This window comes from Aptenodytes forsteri, unplaced genomic scaffold (assembly GCF_000699145.1).
Source record: "Aptenodytes forsteri isolate BGI_AS27 unplaced genomic scaffold, ASM69914v1 Scaffold20, whole genome shotgun sequence".
Lineage (NCBI taxonomy): Eukaryota > Metazoa > Chordata > Aves > Sphenisciformes > Spheniscidae > Aptenodytes > Aptenodytes forsteri.
Window position 1 is genome coordinate 2820152 of NW_008795523.1, and position 17605 is coordinate 2837756.

General features: G+C 44.1%; 1 protein-coding gene across 2 annotated transcripts in view; it reads left to right on the plus strand.

Annotated features, from left to right (window-relative positions):
* The window catches only part of LOC103901104 (gamma-aminobutyric acid receptor subunit rho-1), a 30523-nt gene extending 18394 nt beyond the window's left edge, over positions 1-12129 (plus strand). For both annotated transcript variants that reach the window (XM_009281941.1, XM_009281942.1), the window contains 6 exons: positions 3689-3912; positions 7150-7232; positions 8456-8596; positions 9067-9219; positions 10834-11030; positions 11842-12129. In XM_009281941.1, the coding sequence (XP_009280216.1) occupies positions 3689-3912; positions 7150-7232; positions 8456-8596; positions 9067-9219; positions 10834-11030; positions 11842-12129 (1086 nt within the window). The remainder of the gene's footprint in view (positions 1-3688; positions 3913-7149; positions 7233-8455; positions 8597-9066; positions 9220-10833; positions 11031-11841) is intronic.
* The last annotated feature ends 5476 nt before the right edge of the window (positions 12130-17605 follow it).

Here is a 17605-nt window from a genome sequence, read left to right on the forward strand (position 1 = left end):
AGCCTCCATGAAGCAGATTCGGGTTTGATCTGAATCTGCCGACAATTACTTCTATTGACCTCATGCTAACATTTAATCTCCCTTGAAGCAGAAGGAAGAAATCTGCCATTTTCTTTTCTCTAGGACAAAATGATACAACACTGCCAAAACTGCTCCAAATGCATTTGGGTTTTCACATTTTCTTAAGAAGTGATAGCATGTTTAAAAGCTCTGAGGAGACCAATTAATGCCCTAGTTTTACGGCACTTTGATACGCTGCAGACATGGTCTCGCTTTGGCTATGCTCTGAGGTGGTCAGGGGCCCCTAGCTCTCAACCAGAAGCCAGTAGCATCCTGACAGCAACACTGGTTCAGACTGGTAAGTCCTGCTCTCGACAGGGCAGCCAGAATGAGCTCAGAGGTGAGAAGTTGTGCTGGGGACCAGAGTAAGGCTCTGTTGGTCCTTCCTGAATCTTCACGCTGATGCTGAAGTAGGATTTCAGGGCATGCAGGACTGATGCTGGTGCTCTGCACAGACTAAATTCCTTACTGAGTCTCTGTCCTTTGTTTCCTACCATACAATTAGTAATGTGAAAACAGACAGTTTTCAAATGCTCTTGAAGTGGTATGGATTTTGGTCTTGATGATTTTTGCTGGAGGGGCTTTTTTCATCACAAAACACTGCCGAAAGTAAGGTATGATTTCTGCAGGGGATTTTCCATGGGAAGATTTTACATGCATACGTGACTTGTTACAACAGCCCATGCAGGAGTGCGGGGGCACAGAAGGGGAACAGGAGGTGGGCATCCATGTACATTGAAAGACCTACACCAATTTTATTCACCCTTTCAAAACCCAGAGCTTTTCAGACCTACCCTGTTAGAGCATCCCTAGTCCCCAAGCAGCTCAGCTTTTGCTTTGGAGAGAAAAAAAAATCACACCCCAACACAGAACATTTTTCAAAATGTTTTGCTGTTACAACGAATGTATCAACCAGCCCTGAAGCTTTCACAGGAAGCCCCAACTTCTATGTGCTCCTAATTAACAACGGCCACAGGACTAAAGAGCCTGTGCCCGACCTCCTTCCATGGGTAAGCTAGGAGCATGGTTATGTGGCAGCACAGCTGGCATTCGGCAGCTGCCCCAGTTGCACACTGCCACTGCAAGTGCATGCAGAGGCCGTGTGCTCCGTGGCCCGTTGGGCTGCTCTCACCGCCGCAATTTCAGCTTTTGAGTGGGCTGGGATATCTACAGTCAAATGACGACTCGCAGGGCGCAGCAGGGTTGCAAAGCCAGGATGCATCAGGGTGCACGTTCTCCCCAGCACCGGGGAGCCCTCCAGCTGTCCCCCCTGTCTCTGGTGCTCTTGGCACCCTGACCGCCAGCTGTGGGTACTTGGCTTTTGCCTCTCCCGGGGTGGTCCTAGACCTTCTGGTTGAGGAGAAAGTTTGTGAAGGTGGCCAGGGAGCCCCTGAAAGGCTTCAGGACTTGAAGGCAAAGGAAAAGATCTTAACTTCCAGGATTAATAAAAACCCTGCCACTCATTTTTTAAGCAAGCACGATGATTTTGAGGGACTTCCCTGGTTTTTTAATATTGCCCCTTCCCCTTGTGTAACATCGTGTTGCAACACCCAGCAACACAGGAAAAACATTGTAGGGCCTTGGGTAAAGAAAACCATTCAGGGTCAGTTTTGGCTGGTTGCAAAATAATGATGGAGAAGACTTTATATTGTCAGAATCAATTCTTTTTAACTCATGCAGCTTTAAAGAAAAAGGCCATGGTGTTTTGCAAGACGATTGCTTGCTTTTTAAATGAAGAGATGTCAGTGACAGAGATCTTCACTCTGTCCTAAATTTAAGCTTGATGAGTTAGATACAGCAGTCTTTCCTTTTCTCCTACTTTCTGACTATTTCCAAGAAAGTGGTAAAATAATAGAGAATGCTATAAAACGTCGTTAGGATGTCACAAATCAGATTCTTCTTGTCCAGTTGATTTAAAAATGTATAAATATCTATTATGGGCCACTGACCCTGTGTCCAGGTCCAGCTGTTTTATCTGGAGGAAAGATGGGAAGAAGGAAAAACCAGATTATTACCCAGAATTGGAAATTCATTTGCAAAGATAATGAGAAACTAATAGTGTCTCTGAGAAAAGGACCAGAATATCTATTATGGGCCACTGACCCTGTGTCCAGGTCCAGCTGTTTTATCTGGAGGAAAGATGGGAAGAAGGAAAAACCAGATTATTACCCAGAATTGGAAATTCATTTGCAAAGATAATGAGAAACTAATAGTGTCTCTGAGAAATGGACCAGAAGAAGAGGGAGATATTATATGGTTGTTGCTTGGGGGGATTTTCAGATGATGCGTTATAAAATATTGTGATTCCAGTTTAATAGCCCAAACCTAGTGTTAATAAATAATTTCTAAAGAAAGTTGACAATACTTGATTTTTCCACAGCAACCATAAATGTAACTTTATGCAAAAAAGTGAGGCATTGACTTATCTCTGAAGAACAAACGTCTGTCAATTTATTAATGTTTAAAGGACACATTAACACATAGGAGTCAATGTAAAAGGTTTCCCAGAACTATCTTCTTTAAATTTGAATACAGGGAAAAGGTGATAAAAAATGCTATAGAATAGATCAAACGAAAAAGAAGAAATTACATGGTCAGTGGCTTTGGGAGCTTCAGCTGGATGCGGTATAAAGCATTTCCAAGAATTATATTGGCCTTTATTGTAATAATAGCATAGGCTGCAACTAACAAATCACTTCTACTGAAAAAAGACTGCAGAAACCCCCATATTTCAAAATGCTTGGAAAGTGTTATGGAGAAAAAAATCCAAATGTCAAATAATTTCAAAAAAACACTCCAAACCCACCTGACTTCCTCTACTCCAGACACCAGGGCAGACTGCTCAGTGTCAGACACTTCCCTGAGTTTATGGGCAATATATTATGTTACACTGGACGATAGCATGCTTATAAACACTTGTGTGTGAGCTTATCTTCAGATACGTGAAGGGTTCCTTTGAAATAAGGAAAAAGGCAAACTCAAGCATACATGCCTCTGGGGTCAGACTCCAAATACAACAGACCTCAAAGAGAATGAGCATGCCTCAGATCTAAGAGTACAATATGTGGGGAGAAAAAGCAAAAGCAACCCCATTTCAGTCAAATACTGAGTCAAAAACATTTCAGTGGCTGTGCTGGAGGAAGAGCTCCCACTGCAGCACGCTCCTCCGGCTTCCCAGGGGAAGGTAGTTGCTGGAGCAGCGCAGAGGGCAGTGTGGGCAACAAACGCTTCTTCACTGTTGGCTCCAGAAATGCAGCATCATAGGGTTGGGGGATTAAGCGGTCGGCAGCGCTCTCCACCTACTGCTGCCTTGGCATGTCTAGCAGCACTCTCCACCTACTGCTGCCTTGGCATGTCTGCCTTTTGGTCCCTGGAGGGGGTCGCAGACACCAAAACACAATGTTTGCATTTCAGAGGTGGATTCGCCACCTGGATGGGCTCTGATTTCTGAACCCAGTTAGTCTGGCCTGAGAAATAAACAAGCTGCAGCCGGTCATGTCCCCTGCAGCTCAGGGAGAGGATGTACCTTCAGGAACGGTGCTTTACAGCTTGTGGTTTGTCCCAGAGAGGAGAAGTCACTGCTTTGCCGATAAGGTGTTAAGTTGTGACAGAAGCCTGTTCGTTGCAGGACTTCACCATGACGCTTTATCTGAGGCACTACTGGAAAGACGAGAGGCTGTCCTTCCCCAGCACCAACAACCAAAGTATGACCTTCGATGGCAGGCTGGTGAAGAAGATCTGGGTCCCTGACATGTTCTTCGTCCACTCCAAGCGTTCCTTCATCCATGACACCACCACAGACAACGTTATGCTGCGGGTCCAGCCAGATGGGAAGGTACTTTATAGCCTCAGGTAAAGCTGCATTTTGTCAATGTGAGCTATCAGTGGAGTGAGAGAGAAAGTGGTTTAATTGATTCCTGTATTGTGTTTTTGCATGACTACATACTAAAAAAAAACATAAAAAAGAATGAATGTGCTGACTATGCACCGACATCTGAGTCCCTCTGCAAGTTCATTAAGTGCCTGTCGCAGGAAGCCAATTTCTATGCCAACATTGCTGGTTCCACCAGTGTCCCTTCACCTTGTGTTCGTGGTTAGCCCCTGCTGTTGGGAAGCTGCGGCCAGACGTGGCAGTCCCTTGGAGCAGTTCACCGGGGGCCAGCGGGCTGCGATCCCCATGGGGCACTGCTGAAGAAGCAAAGCACTATCTAAGGAAGAGGGCAATGTCTAGTAATAAACAGAAGTCCAGAGCAGCTACAGTTATTCACTTCACTATACAATAAAGTCTCCGGGCCTAACAAAATGTGCAATTTCTATTTGTAAGGTAATTATGAAGAAGTATAAATTATACTGAGCACAACTTTAGCTTTATGATAAGCAACCAGGCAGACTAAGCATCCTTCAGCACATGAAGCAACAAGCTTCAGAGCAAGGGTATATAGCTCCTGGTGACTCACATGTACGCCTAGAGCAACCCAAACACTTGACTTCGACTCTGTGCTTTTTGTGCACTATCTATTTCATGTGAAATGCGTGAAAGCTCCTTGAAGGAGGCGTGGGAACAAGTGAGAATTTTGTTCTCTAGTTTGAGGGGTGATGCTAACCCTGGCTTTCTCCCTTACTTTCCAACTGGTGGATCAGCTTTGAGAGGAAGATATTTCCTGCTCCAGAGTAACACAAGTGTGTGTGTGGGTGTCAGAAGCAAGGAGGTGATTAAAAAACAATACAAGATCCCACAGACTGCTCTCAAGGCTTCCTCTGACATCTCCCTCCTCAACACAAACTCTTCATGGGAAACAGGCCAGACAGGCTCAGCCTGTGAAACTTCGGGGGGTCTTAGGTGTCAATGAGAAACTGAGCCCCTCAGTCCAACCCACATGGTGACCCTATTGGGAATGCACAGCAGCAGACACCAGGTGCCTGGGGAAGTCCGTAACTGCAAGCAGAGGCACCCCTGAGCTGTTGGTGTTGGGGAGCTGCGAAGTGTGAGGCAAGGGGTGGGGCGGTGGGCTCAAGGTTGCTGCTTACAGCTTAGATGCCTACTTTTCTTGAATATTGCTGATCATACATCTGAAGATTATTAAAACGGGGGAGGGGAGTTTCTTTCTAATTGTTGCTTTCGTGCTTGGAGATGCTAAGTGAGGGCATCTGTCAGTCTCCAAAAGAAACTAAAATCAGTGCTTTTTTTTTTTCTTGGCTGCAGCTCCATCCAGTTAGAAAACAAGTATTGCCAAATGACCCATAAAAACCTATTAGAGAGGAAATTGCTGTACAATATTCTGATGCAAGAATGTCGACATCACCTCCACAGAAATGAAATAGCAAAATACGTGATAAATAAACAAAACATCAGATGACAGATAATGTATTCTGAAGGACAAAAAAGAAGGAAAATCTGACTGATAGGAGGTCGGTAGCAGCAAGATGCATAGATTTAACTTTAACTAGTGATAAGGTTGCAGAACACGTTGCTTGGGAAGACTGTGGAGGTCTTTAAGGGCATGTTGGACAGTGACCTTAGGAGTGGCAGAGGTAGAGCAGAGCCTGCCATGAGGTGTTTTATGATTTTATGAAAGGAAGGCAAGCAAAGCAATTCTTTATTGCCTGTGGGGTATCAGTTTGACAAGAATTTTCTTGTTCTCTGATATTTTTATCTTACTGTTCATTGGAATTCACAGCCTGAACAGTGTCTACCTTCTCATTATTAAAGCTTTTTCTTCACTCAGCATATTAGACAAGGTTCAGGTGTTCCTTAGGCCTTCATGAAGTTTGCTTAGGTCCTTACTACAATAAAAAAAGGACAATAAAATGACATAAAGTTCAGCTATAGCATGCATGCCTATATACTCTTTCATTTAGCTGCATGATACCAATCATCTGTGTTGCAAGCATTTATGGTTGTCTAAAGAAGATGGGAACGGAAGAATATCAAACTACTCAGATCCTGCCATGCCCAGTCTTGTGCTTAAACAATTGTCCTGCACAAAATGGAGGTGAACGTCTTGAATAGCAAATTGACAGAGTTTTACTATTTTATTCAGTGGTGACTGCAGGTTGGAGTGCGTTATGAATGCTGGGGAAGTATGAATGCCGATCTCCCCGTAAGAGCAAACGGGTCATTAGTGCCTGCCTGCTTTTGCTGAATGCCTTTGCCTGTAGATTATATTTTTTCCTCAGTGTCTGCCTTTTTAAGGTTCTTTGCTAGACTTTGTCTTGTCTTGGAAACCACTGTAGACCTCACTGGCACCTAAACAACAAATCTGAGCCAAGCACTTTCACTCAGGGACTAAATCCAGATAGAAAAGCAACACCACAGTGGGAACCCACACATGCAGAAGGACTACTAACATACGGGACTGCATCTTGGTTTTATCATTATGTGACAGACGTCTGTCTACTATTAGCCCTGCTATAATTCATTAATTCTTTCCCCAATATGATTTATACTTCTATTTTCATTTACCTCCCTAGAGTTCAAGCCAGTTGAGTCAAGATTTATGGATGCTTCCAGTGCAAGCACAAAATTATGCTATCAAAAATGAGATAATCAAACTATAGCAAGACCAGAGCTTTTGATTGATGGGGCAGAGCATTTCAGTGCTCTCTTGCATACCAGCTCCAGTTCTAACTCGAGGCACTGCCTGTGCCCTCTGGTGGCTGATAGCCAGGTGTGATCACCGGGTTCTCATTGAGCAGCTGGAAATTCGCAGTGTGTGGAGAAAACTACTTGCACCCCTCATGGCATCATCCGTTGAAAGCACAGATCTCTGCAGAGAGATTTTTGCTCGTAGTCAAAGAGGAAGAAGTGCCCTCTTTGCCCTTTCCCATTGTCTTCTCCAATATTTTTGTCATCCAGTAGCTATTTGTAATGGCCTAACTTTCTAGTTGTCTTTTCTAACACTGGTTTGCAGAGAAGAAGAAATGGCTTTAACTAAAGTGGAATGGCTTTAGCTGAATGGAAGGTATTTATTTTCAGTGGACTGTAACTGGCCAGATAGTTACTTAATAAAAAACCAAACTCACAGCTTTGCTATTTTTCAGTCACATAAGATGACAAGTTTTTAACTGAGTGGTTTTTGTTGTTCCTAGAGTTACAGTAACGGCAATGTGCAACATGGATTTTAGTCGCTTTCCGCTGGACACACAGACGTGTTCCCTGGAGATTGAAAGCTGTAAGTAAAGTGGAGGTGTAGGGGAGCCTAGGGCTGCACCCCATGGGCACCCAAACTGTATTTAATTATATCAATAATTATACCAATAATTAAACTTCTGCTACATTCATGGGAGCTCTAACCAAAGTCATCAGACTTCAACACTAAGAAAAAATCCCTGCCCATATTTTTTCACTAGAATTAGATGGTGTTTGCGACAATGCAGTGTTTTTAAACACCAGCTGTGAGCGCTGTCTTGCCAGTGTCCCCAAAAGCCAGCCAGGCTGCCCCGCTGCCACCCCATCCCCGGAGGACCTGGGCCACTTGCCTGCAGGTCAGCAGTCTCCAGCAGCACCCGCTTGCTCAGGTGCCCTCAAACACATAAATAAATGGCCCTATGCCCTTCATGTGCATCATCTGCTCATCCGTGGTGTAGAAACCATGATGGGGCAATGATATTAATCACCTTCCTCTTACGTTTCTTACACCTGTTTGAGATAAACCCAGCTTATACCCACATGTAGCTCCTTTGTCCCAAGTATGATGCACATACAAATTGGCTAGATTTCATACAGTGGCGTTATAAACTTTTAGCTTTTTAGGAGGTTTTGCCTTCTCCTTCTTAAGCTTGCAATAAGAAATTATAATCTTAATTCTGTTTTAATACATTTATGTGTGATTTTTTTTTTTCTCCCTGCCTGGGAAGAACTGCTACTAAACCCATCTGAAAGTATCAACATTACTGTATTTCCACACGTATTAAAAACCCAAGACCTGTAATGTTCATGTGTGCATCACAGGCTGAAAGTTTACCCAAGTGTTTTTCCTCCTGCATGCCTCAGACCATTGGCAGATTGTTCCTCCTGTTACCCCAAGCAGGCTCTTTCCTCTAAGTCTCCTTTCCTTTGCTTCTGATTTTAGGACATTTATAAGGGACAGTTTTTCAAGTTCTGTTGCAGTGGGTTACCTGACACACAGGTTATGTGTGTGAAATTATGATTAGAGAAATAAAAGGGTTTACAAAATGCACCAGGCATCAGGACTGAGGGCTGTGGCAATGAGCTAGTCCACTCCTTGCCACAATCATACCCACCATTGTCGTGGCTCTCAGCTGGGCAGTGGTATTTGGCCTTTTCAACTGGGACATCACAGGTAGCCTGGAAGGTGTGTGGGCACACGCTGGGCTGTGGGTGCAATAGCAGCTGGCTCAGTGCATTGCACTGAGGTTTGCTCTGCTCCCCCAGATGCCTACACTGAAGACGACCTCATGCTCTACTGGAAGAATGGGAATGATTCCCTAAAAACAGATGAGAGAATATCGCTGTCCCAGTTCCTCATCCAGGAGTTTCACACCACCACAAAGCTCGCCTTTTACAGCAGCACAGGTAGGTACCGGAGTGCCTGCCAGAGGGTGGGCTGGGGGAAGAAGGGGTGCAAACCATCCCTCTCGACCTTGGCCATGGCAGATTGTCCATTGGGAGGTCTCCCTGTGGCCCATCAGACCTGGCTCTCTTCCATGTCGAGGCTGCTGTCCCTGACACAGACTTCCACCTTGATGGTTATGTAGTCTGGAAAGGCAATCCCTCTTCAAGATCACACCAAGCCTTAACATGAGTTAAACTCTCTGGGTACACAGGTTATATTATCTGCTCTGGAAGATGTGGTCCTGAGAGATGCTTTGACTTTGATAGTTGGTTCAGTAAGGAGTCTTTTCTGTAACTGTAAAGATCTGTGGTCATTAACTGTGTTTTTCTTAAAAGCAAATGAGGCGCTATTCCCCTGATGCAACATCACCTTATATGAAAGTAGTTTGATGCTGGTGTGACTTCTCTTTTTCCTTCTCTCTGTTATACAGGCTGGTACAATCGCCTCTACATAAACTTCACTTTACGCCGACACATCTTCTTCTTCTTGCTCCAAACCTACTTCCCTGCCACCCTCATGGTCATGTTGTCCTGGGTGTCCTTCTGGATCGATCGCCGAGCAGTTCCTGCCAGAGTCCCTTTAGGTAAACACAATCCTGTAGTCAGCAGACCTAAGAGACTATTGCTGCAACTGTGGCCTTGACCATCAAGACAAAATCTCCCGTGCTATGCACTGCCCCTGCATTGCCTTGTGGCATGGAAATCAGCTATGCCACACGTGTCCCCAGTGCAGGGGACTGGCCATGGTACAAACTCTCCTTCTGCCCTGCAGCGCCAAGCGAATTGCCTTCCCTGCTTGCACAAGTGCTAGCCGCACGTGGTGCAAATCAGGGAGCAAACGTCCTGCTCTGCTTTTATTGCTGTTAGCAGTGACACGGCACAGAAAGAGCCAAAGTGTCAGTATCCTTCAGAGACTTCAGTGAGTGAGAAGGTGAAAATCAATATTAGCAGCCCTGAGAAAATTTCAGTTTATTGAGTTTTGTTAGAGGAGGAAGGGCAGCGGAAACACAGTCAGCTAAGCTGCATTGTTCAACTTGTTAGATGAGTTTACAGTGCAGTGTGAGGGATTCAGCTTCCCCTTCTGCAGCATCCTTCAGACAGATGAAGCCATATGCCAGAGGAATCACCATGGGAGCAGAACTATACTATGGACATAAATCTTCTTCTAAAGCAGACGCTTTGCCCTTAGCAAAGCGCTGTTTGTATTTTTGCAGACTTTGAGCCCAAGCTTGCTTCTGCTTATTCCAGGCAACACTCCTCAGGATTTTATTTATTGTTAAAATTATATTCCTCAGTGGAGAGGATATATACAGGCATAACAGAGATAGCACGGGGCAGTTATCCATGTCTGTGTTTAGAAACAGCATCCATTGCCTTGAGACATCATTAAAAGGAGCATAAGGGTTTGGGCCATGGCTTTTCGAGAGATGTAGGCACTACCTTTAGCAGTATATTTTAGTGCTTGGATACTCCTGTGAATTCAGTCCTTTGTGCTTATATACATCATTTCAACTTTCAAAGGGATCATTAATGTGACATAATTAGCCCCTGGAATAAGAGGGTCACAGAGAGCCTCCCTCAGAGCTAAGATAACTCTGAACTACAGGGGCTCCTGCCCTTGTTGATGTGCTCATTGTTCTCACCCATGGTGTAACATGGTGCAGCTTTGCCCTGTGGGGCCCCATTAGCCCCTGCTCTTGCTCCAGGGAAGGCACAGACCAGCTTGGGAGCTGGCTGGTGACTTCCCAGGAGCAGACAGAAAACACAGGCTTGGGGAACCTGGTGGAAGCAGCAGCAGCAGCAGCAGACGGGCTTCACTTGTGCCTGTGCTGCAGAGGGGGCGAACTAGAACCTGAGCTACTTGTACACCCCCTCTGGGGAACATCCTGAGCCCGGAGATGGGGCGCAGCCAGTGTGGGGTCAAAGCGCTGCTGCTGGCCGTGGGGTGGGAGGCTGGTAGTGCGGCGGGGAACCAGGCTAGCAACACCCTGAGACCAGAACTAGAGCTGTTCTCACCAACCCCAGTAAGAAATCAGGGCTGCCTGGACCCTCCTCAGGCAGTGAAACCCACCACTGAAATGTGAAAAACAATACTGCAAGGTAAATTCAAATGTCAGGAAATTGTAATGACAGCTGTATTTGTGATGAAGAGTCTGGGCTGAAAGTGCCTTACGGGCTCTCTGCTGGTGTATTCCCAGGGATAACCACTGTGCTGACCATGTCCACGATCATCACTGGGGTGAACGCCTCCATGCCCCGTGTTTCCTACATCAAAGCAGTAGACATTTACCTGTGGGTCAGTTTTGTGTTCGTCTTCCTCTCGGTGCTGGAATACGCGGCAGTGAATTACCTGACTACAGCGCAAGAGCGGAAGGAGAGGAAACTGCGGGACAAGGTGAGGTTTTCTATCTCCGATGCAGCTTCATGCCCCTGGGAAATGGTGTGGCAAATGTCTGGAAATGTTCAAAAGTTTGCATCTCCAGTGTGCTGCTCTCAGCTGCCTAGGGAGCATGCAGTGCACGCAAAAAGGCACCAGCAGTGAGGCATTCCTGGTTATAAAGATTTGCTACAGACAACCCACACCCAAACTCACTGCTCGCTCTTCAGAGTCTGAGGGCACTCAGTCCCTCCATGTGTAGCCCTCCACTGCCTGTATATGTGGGACAGGGTTTAGGATTTTACCTTTAAATATTTTTTTATGCTGAAGATCCAAGCCTGTGAATAGCACCAGATGGATACTGTGGTTTGGGTTTCAGATAGCATGGCAGATTTCCCCCCTTTCTCCAGGCACAGTCTAAACTTACACACAGTGGTCCAAACTTCCCCCTTCTGCCTTCGTTACATCAAATTATAACCTAAGCACTTCTTTTCAAATGGGGCAAGCCTGATACATTCCTCCTTGTGGATTCCCTCTGCCCTCTTCTCTGATTTTGTCAGCTTTAAGGTACAGGTCCAACCTCTACTTACACCCTGATACATGCTTCAGCCAAATGAGCTTTTTCACAGGCAGCCCCGCTCTCTCCCTGACTGCGTCTTGCAGACATGAAAATGGAGAAGCAAAAAGCTGCTGCCCAGCTCCATCCTCTCGTCCCAGCAGCCTGAATTCCCCAGGCTTGTCCCCTCCTCTGCTTTTGTAAGGAGAAAAGGGATGTCTGTGTATATCTGGACACAACTCAAAACCATCCCGCACTCACCTGTGTCCACAGCTTCCCTGTGCGTGCAGCCTACCTCAGCCTCGGCCCATGATGATGGACGGCAGTTACAACGATGGGGATGTGAACGAACTGGGGCACTACATGTCTGAGAACGGAGATAAACAAGACCGAATGATGGTGCAGCTGGCGCTGGGGTCTGAGAGGGGCTCAGGCAGGAGGAAAAACCTGAGATACGTCAGCATGCGGATCGACACTCATGCCATCGACAAGTACTCCAGGATAATATTCCCTGGTGCATACATTCTATTTAATTTGATATACTGGTCCATTTTTTCATAAACATACGTAACTTCTGTAGTCACAGAGCATTGTGACATTAAATGAAAGTACCGTCTCATAAGCTAACAGAAAGAAAATGGAGAATTGTAATTGGAAGGAAGATTGATTTTTTTTTGCAGGATTTTTTTTTTTTTTTATTAGATGCAACTCATCGCAGGATTTTTTTTTTTTTATTAGATGCAACTCATCTGTGGCATAAATAATTGTGCAAGTTTCACATTTCAGCAAAATATAGGATATACAATCTAAAATTTTATACTTATTTAAAGCTGTGCTATGTTCCTTCTTGTGCCTCACAGGCTACTGTAAACCATTTTAACAAGTGACTATAATTGCCAGTTGCTTATATATGGTGCATCCTCCATTTTGTGCCCCTGAGATCCTAATTCTCTAAGTACCTGAGTGCATGCATGCATCTCTCAACTCAGCAGACTTACCACGGTCAATACCAATAAATAAAAAGAATACGCAAATACTTGCATGTTTGCAGGATGAGGTCAGAAATGGTCATTACAAACACAGAATATCTAGTACCAGGAAACACTTTGGCAAGGTTATTGCTGGCTAAAGCTTGCTTACACTGCTGGATGGATGCTGCCCTAGCAGTACTGCACTGACAGGTCCATGTAGGAATACTTTCAGATTTGTGCTTTGTCTTGATCATGTTTAAAACAAAGAAATATTTCCAAGCTGTTTTGACTATCTTTTAAAAACGTGGCTTGCAATGTACACTTACTAAGGAATGAACAAAAGCTGGACTTCCTGCGATGCTAACCAAATCCTCTGGGAAATGCAGGAGTTCTCCTGGGAGAGAACACAGGTTTCTCTACAAAACGATCCCGTGAAGACAATTAGGTGTCTACAAAAAGACTAAAACTACTTAGGAGAAGCCACTTCTCTCTGAGATAGTCTGGGTGTTACTGGTCTGTACAGCCTGAGAACCTGTTGCAGCCTGTAACGTCTTGTCCCTGCTAAAGCTACTGGCAATTGCACTCGCTTCTAGGAAAAGCCCAGTCCATCCATTTTTAGTAAAAGCATAGTAGAAAGGTACTCAACAGGTGACAAAGCAGTTGTAAGGACTTTATATCTGAGTTACTAAAGATACCATGCCAAAAACTTTGGTACGAATTAAAAAAGAGCTTCTACCATGAGACAGCAGCTCCATTGCAGACCCAGGTACATCTGCTTTCATGCTGCGTTCGTCCCCCCGGCACCCTGCAGCCCACCGTGCCCTTAGAGCAGACTCAGCACCTTCCAGGGCAGGAGCAAGGAGACACAGCCGGAGCTGGGGGCACTCGGCATTGACTTAAGTCCCAACTCTCCATCACAGTTTCTGCAGAGCAGCCAGCCAGCATAAACACTCCATATGGAAAAGGCAAAATCTGTAATGCGGAAGTAATAAAATATTTCAGGAAAACAAGAATCAGTTGAATGGAATCAGGGGCCTTTACAATAACGGGAGCACCAAAGGTGTCTCAGAAAGCGAGGCCGTTCAGCTGGTCTGCCGTGTGTTATCCACCTACATCCACAACGCTAACTGAGGGTTTGGATTAACAGGACTTTAAGTACATGCATGATTTTGCACACAATTACGAAATTCATTATTCCCTGCACAGCAGATGCTGTGTCTTTTACAGGTGTAGCTGCTCTGAGAATCAGACCAAAGCAGTTGTGTCTCCAAAATGAAAGTGACTCTTACATGAAGTCTGCCCTGGACTGACTGATCTGCCACTCTATGCATTAGGCTCGTGACACAGACATCGCAGCTGCTTGAACACTGCTGGTTGTTGCTTTAATTTCCTATGTAAATAAGTGTCATGTAAACATACTCGGCATTTCTTACAACTGCTAAAATCATGACCTGCAAAACTACCTACACTCATCTTGCACTTACAGCCTACGCTCCATAGGTAAGGCAATGAAATCACAAAAGCTAAAATCATTAAAAGACACACCCACCCATAAGACAGTTTTACTACTCATTTCTACTTAGCTTTTTTTTCCACATACACATACTATCTTAGCTTTGTTTTACCAAGTTTCCTTCATATCATATTATTCTACAGTGAGGTTTTTTCAAGAGATTAAAAAATACATTTTTTCTTAAACCATAAACATTTCAGTCAGCTGAAAGTAGAAAGGTCACTCTGGCAAAAGCAGATGAAAGGCTGGCCACCAGGTTTGGCCACCCTACCTTATTCCCATAGCACCTTCCCCCGCAAATAGCTCCAAGATTTCTTGGGCACTACTTGCACAGGAATGTATTTAGATCCTCAGCATTGTAAGAATCCATTTCTTTCTACAAATTTCTTTCAACAATTATAATAGCACGAACAGGAGTGCCAGATCTTATAGTAAGCTCTCCAGCTTCATAAGAAGCCTAATGCTATGTAGTTTGCTGCAGTACTGCACATTCCTTTATAGACTCGTTAGTCTCATACTAGATACATTCTTTGGCATCTGACCAGTATATTAAGGGAGATTTTGAAGATACAAATTGGGAGCTGGACTTTCGAATTCCCTGGCTTTCAGTGGGAGACTGGTTTCTAACTTCCCATGTGATTTTGAAAGTTTCCCTTCCAGCGCGTCCTCCTAAACAGGTTCCCCAACCTCCATGTTTGGATTTACATTGTTAATTTACTTGTGTTTTATTTGGAAAACTCTAGTGCCTTTTCAGTCTTATATAAATGTGTATATAGATGTATTCTATAAGTACATGGTATGTCATATACAGCCAGTGTTTGCTGTCAACAACTGTACTCATTAAACATATTTACATACACAGTTTTTTGGCTTTTAACCTTCCAGTGTGCAGTTTTTGTATCCAGTCATTAACACTCTGCTCCTTTCCATTTCCACAATAAATCAGAGTGATTTATTTGGTTTTGTTCATTTCTAGAAACATTCAAAATCACAATAACACTTCACATTTGTACAGCATTGCATGTTTTCTGCCTTCAAAAGAATGATCTTCATGAGTTTATACATGTACACAAGACCTTTTTGCTCAGGACCCGAGCCAGTCAAATACCGAATGGCCTTAAATCCTGTGACGCTGGTGGGGCTGGAGAGCCCTGGGATTGCACAGGCGGGGCTTTGATAAGAAGCCTGCACGCAAACTCAAAATGACAGAGAAGGTGACACTAAGCTTTCCACCCCAGACTGTGCACATTACAGTCCTCGTTCTTCTTCCTTAGGGTGATACTTTGCAATATAATTCAGACTGATTTCTTGGAGGTTAGCCCAAAGCCCAGCCTGGGACGATGCTGGTTTTAGAAGTTGAAGTGTATTGGCAGGTCTGTGTGGATTATGGATAGACACAAGTTCTGCCTGCGAGCATGTCTAGATTAAGAGCTTTGGAGACTGAAGCCTTTAAGTCTTTAAGGATGCTGATAATTAGTGATAGGGTGAAGCAGCAAGAAGGTAAACTTCAGTCAGAAACAGATAGAATAGTGAGAAGGCATGAAGAAAGATCAATGATCTCTTTTCTTCCCCAGTAAAAGGATATTCTCACAATAATCAAATCATTAGGTATCTCTTTTTCTGCATGTTACACGCCTGAGCAAGCGATTCTCTCAGTACAAAACAGATCCAAATTCCCTGCAAGCCCTGATGAGCAAGTAGAAACCCCTGGGACTCCCCTCTCCTGCGCTTGCTCATATGGCAGCATAGTATTTGATGGAGCATTGAAGCTGCAGCAATGAGAAACGCAAAGCAACTGAGACCACCTGTACCACATGTTCCACAACGGGACACAACTAGCTGGGTGGCAGCACAATGCATGAGGGCCGTTCAGACGCTGAAAGAAATCTGTGCAAGCTGAACAAATTGTAGGGTGAAGCATGTTTTGGTCTCCAAGAACTGAGAGTATACGTAAACAGGAAAACTAAGGAAAATCACAATTCCTGGTGAATTTTAAGTACTTACCAAACAGTTGTTATGAAACAAGACGCCAGCACTGTAATTCTGATGAATATGTACTACATTTGGGTGCTTTTATCCTTCCATGGGGTCCTGAGAAGCTGAGAAGAGATGAGCCAGTATTACATTTGCCAGTTATCTTTGAGACTAAACAGCTGAGAAGATAACTTTGCATAGGTACTCTACAGCAATCATAAATGATAGCACTGCATAACAGTTTATAGCTTATGGCTGTTAAGGCTATCCACAACTGTGTGGACTTCATTCTTTCCTAGGACTGAGGCATTTGGCTTCTCACCGCTTTTAAATAAGGAAGTTCAGATGCAGTTGCGGTTGAGAAAAATCCTTGGTGAGCTTGTCAGATACTTTTGGCTTCCATTAGTGCCTAAAGGAAGCTAAAACAGCAGCAATCTTACCCAACTTTGGCTTAGTAGAGAATTTGGGTAAGAACTCTTAAGAGGGATGCACTTTTGTATCCTTCATAAAACCACAAAAATCTTGCAAAACTGCTACAAAACAGTGGCACAGAGCCACGCTGCAATCTCCTCAGGCTGGGGAATGGAGGTGAGGTGACTGCCCTAATAAAAACAACGTGTGGATGCCAGCAGCAGTCAGCCAGCCAGGCTGGCGGACAAAGGCTCTGTGAAGGGCTGCCACTTTCAGGACCAGGAAATAGTAAACCTGAGGGAAAAACGGGAAATCATGTAGACCAACTTTTTCTTTATTTTAAAATTATTTAATCCCAAGTACTTTGCTCTAAATAGAAATCTGTTTTAAAGAATGCTGTTAGAAAGTTATGAGAAGACCACTTTCAATGAATGCTAGACAGACTTATTTCAACAGCTAATGTGTAATGACTCTTATTCACAGGAACACAGTTTTGCTCTCTGTGGTACAGCGCACTCAGGCAATGGGCACTAAATGGTGACAGAAACATGATTCACAAGAACACACAGCTGCTCCCCATTTGCTGTTTGAAGAAAGGCTGCTGGACCCTTCCACACCAGGTAGCTTAGCTCACAGGTTACAAGTTCTCTCCCTCAAATCTTTTCATAAAAAGAAATCCATCACATTTCATGGGGTTTTTATGGTGTTTTGTTTTGGTTTTTTTCAATTTTTTTGAATTTTTGTTTTGAACCAGGCACAACTTTCACTCAAGTTCTATGACATATTAAATAAGGAAACACTGTAGCTTGGTAGGCTGGCAGAGGCTTTAAGTTCTTCACAAAGTCTGGACATAAACACCTCATCCTTCAACAGCTGTGATTTGCTGTCAGCTGTTCAGAAGCTGTAATTGCTGACATGATTATTACCTACATATTTTGATTCATTGCTAAAAGTACTATTCTTGACAAATATTCTAATATTCTTAAATTACAAACAGCTTGGAGAAGACTGCAGTTAGAGTAACTTAAAATACATGCCAGGTATTTTCATACACGTGATTTATGAGCACAAATTACTGAAAATCAAAGTGAGTTTTATTCCCAAGGGAAATAAATTTCATAGAATCATTAAGGTTGGAAAAGACCTCTAAGACCATCGAGTCCAACCG